The 2,862-nt window shown below is 44.1% G+C and overlaps 1 protein-coding gene across 1 annotated transcript; it reads left to right on the plus strand.

Annotated features, from left to right (window-relative positions):
* Positions 1-1,187: 1,187 nt before the first annotated feature.
* Positions 1,188-2,236, plus strand: LOC137340390 (putative nuclease HARBI1). Its single transcript, XM_068002809.1, has 2 exons — positions 1,188-1,772; positions 1,946-2,236. The coding sequence occupies exons 1-2, from the start codon at positions 1,188-1,190 to the stop codon at positions 2,234-2,236; spliced, it is 876 nt and encodes a 291-aa protein (XP_067858910.1).
* The last annotated feature ends 626 nt before the right edge of the window (positions 2,237-2,862 follow it).

Genomic DNA, 2,862 nt, shown 5'->3' on the forward strand with positions numbered 1-2,862 from the left:
TTCAGATAGTACTAAAGGATTGGAAGGTAGCAAACATCACACCATTATTCAAATAGGATAGAAGGGACAAATCAAGTAAATAGAGGCCAGTAAATTCAATTATCAGTAGTGAAGAAATTAGAATGCATTGTCAAGAACAGAGTGAGCGAGCACTTGGAAAGGTACAAGTTGATTTGGGAGAGTCAGCGATGTTCTGTGAAAGATCTACCGAACTTGATAGAGTCACTGAGGTAATAGGTAGAAGGGGTTTAATTAGAGTAATTTACATGGATTTTCAAAAGGTACTTGATAGTGTCCTGTACAAGGGTTACTAGCTAAAATCAAAGTGCATCGAATTGGAAGCAACCTTATCACATGGACAAGATGTTGAGTGGGAGGTATGTGGGATAGAGGGGACATTCTTGGGTTGGCCAGGCAGTGACAAGCAACATCCTGAAGGATCAGTGCTAGGGTTCTTGCTTTTCACTTTATATATAAATTTGGAAATATAGGGGAGTATATCCAAGTTTGCAGGTGACACTAAGCTAGGAGGTATAAAGGGATATCTTCCATTTCACTTGGCCAGGAACGGGCATGAAGGAGGCAGGAAATTGAGTGGAGATCCACATTGCCAGGCTGTTTTGTGTGGTGTGCAATCTTTCCACCAGAGTTCTATACCAGCACAAAATATGCAGAAAATTAATTGAAATATTTAAATCCACTTTAATGAGGTAGAAATCGCTCCGCTGTTAGTGGTGAAATGGAGGAGCAAGATCCGGCGTTCACACATCACAGTGAAACGCGGAAATCCAGAACTTGCTCCTAGTGGTTCAGCGGTGATATGACAACTTCGAATTAAAGGGACAGCCACCACTGTAATCATTCAAATCACTGAACCAGCGCCAATATGCTGCTGGAAACAGGTATGAACTAAATTACACTTTAAAAGTTAGGGCTGCTCTGAAATGCGATAGGAGCCTGTCCTGATACCATTTAAATTTCTTGCATTATTAATGAAGCCAGGATACAGCCTGAAGGAGCTTTTTTGCTGTTAGGGATTTGTTTAGAAGGTCAGGGAGAGCCGTGTGTCAGAATTTTCAATTTCTTTTCAGATTTAAGAGTCCTGGAAGTATTTAAAGAGGCCTGTATGGAGAAAGAAGAGTAGTTAAAACAAAGTGTTTCCACAACTCTTTAATTTACTGCGCAGAATGTACTTGAGACGAAGGGAACAACAAAGAACAGTCAGGTGCCATGCTTGCAGGCTCATCAGGAAGCACTATTACCCACCCGAGTGTGTGTACAGGGAGAGGCTGACCTTCGAGATGTTTTCGGAAGAGCTATGTGTGAGGAGACTTTGTTTTAGTAAGGAGGCAATCGGCCGCCTCTGTGAGATGTTACAAGAGGACCTTTGGCCACGTTCTACTTCCTACAGGGCCTTGTCAGTGGCCATGAAGATAACCACAGCCCTCAAATTCTGTAAATGTGGGTCATTTCAGGCAGGCACCGGCAACATCACCCAGAATGCTGCCAGAGTCTGCATTCATCAGGTCACAGGTGCCATATTCCGTAGGGCTTCTGAGTTCATCAACCTTGACCTGTCTTCTGCACGGCAAAGGGACACGTCCATCGCATTCCACAGGATCGCTGGCTTCCCCAAAGTGCAGGGGGCTGTCGACAGAATCCATGTGGCATTGAAGGTGCCCAATGATGCACCTTTCACATGCACCAACAGGAAAGGGTTTCATTCTTTAAATGTGATGCTCCTTTGCGATGCTGGCCTGCGGATCATGAGTGTAAATGTTCTATTAAGATGGGTATAGAGGGATATGGGCCAAGTGCAGGAAATTGGGACTAGCTTAGTGGTATAAACTGGGAGACATGGACATGTTGGGCCGAACGGCCTGTTTCCATGTTGTAACTTCTATGATTCTATGATTCTATGATGCCTTCGTCCTTCGATACTCAGACTTGCATGAAATCTTCACTGGAGCGTGGCAAGGATTCTGGATGGATCTTGGGTGACAAGGGCTATCCGCTGAAGCCGTGGCTGATGTCACCCTACCGCAGGACCAATAGTGCAGCACAGGAGAGGTACAACCGTGCACACATGTGCACATGCCAAGTAGCGGAGAGGACAATAGGGTTGCTAAAATCACACTTTTGTTGCTTGGACTCACCTGACAAGGTGTCGAGGATTGTGGTGGTCTGCTGCACATTGCACAACTTTGCCCTGCGGGATGGACTAACCGTTAACTAGGCAGACGAGATGCCGCTGGAAATGGATGAGATGGTGGATGCCAACCCGGATGTTGCTGTGGCCATGGTTGGTGGTCCCCCTGAGGAAACCACAGCTGCAGTGGGCAGGGCGGCGAGAGAGCAGCTGGTGGCTGATGCTTTTAGACATTGATGAAAGTGGCAAAATGCCTCCCCTGCCCCTCTCCAGGAAAGCAGACAACAGGACCAGCAAGGTTGAAAGTGAAACCGTGAACTTTTATTGCAGCATCAAAAAATTAGTGCAAAACTTTATTGTAATTATTGAGGTAGTTAGTTATTGTAAACATTGAGGTGTGTAGTGCAAAACTTTAAATAAACATTGTGTTAATTTAGACATTTTCTAGTTTGAAAACATTTGTGATGTTAACATGGTTTACATTAATAAAATTTTTGAAACAATTGCAAATGACGTCTGACAAAAATCAATTTGTGCTAGTTTGTGTGTGAGAGACAAGTTGGAGCTTTGGAGACAGAGTCTAATTCACTAATTGCAATTTAACACCTCAAATCTCTGGAGTATAGATGAAAGAGCTCTAAAAGCACTTAGTGAGGCCTGTCTACATTGGAAACTGAGTTTTACGACCTGTTCACATTAGATTGAACCTTGAC

Source organism: Heptranchias perlo, chromosome 21 (genome assembly GCF_035084215.1).
Source record: "Heptranchias perlo isolate sHepPer1 chromosome 21, sHepPer1.hap1, whole genome shotgun sequence".
In the NCBI taxonomy this organism is placed as follows: domain Eukaryota; kingdom Metazoa; phylum Chordata; class Chondrichthyes; order Hexanchiformes; family Hexanchidae; genus Heptranchias; species Heptranchias perlo.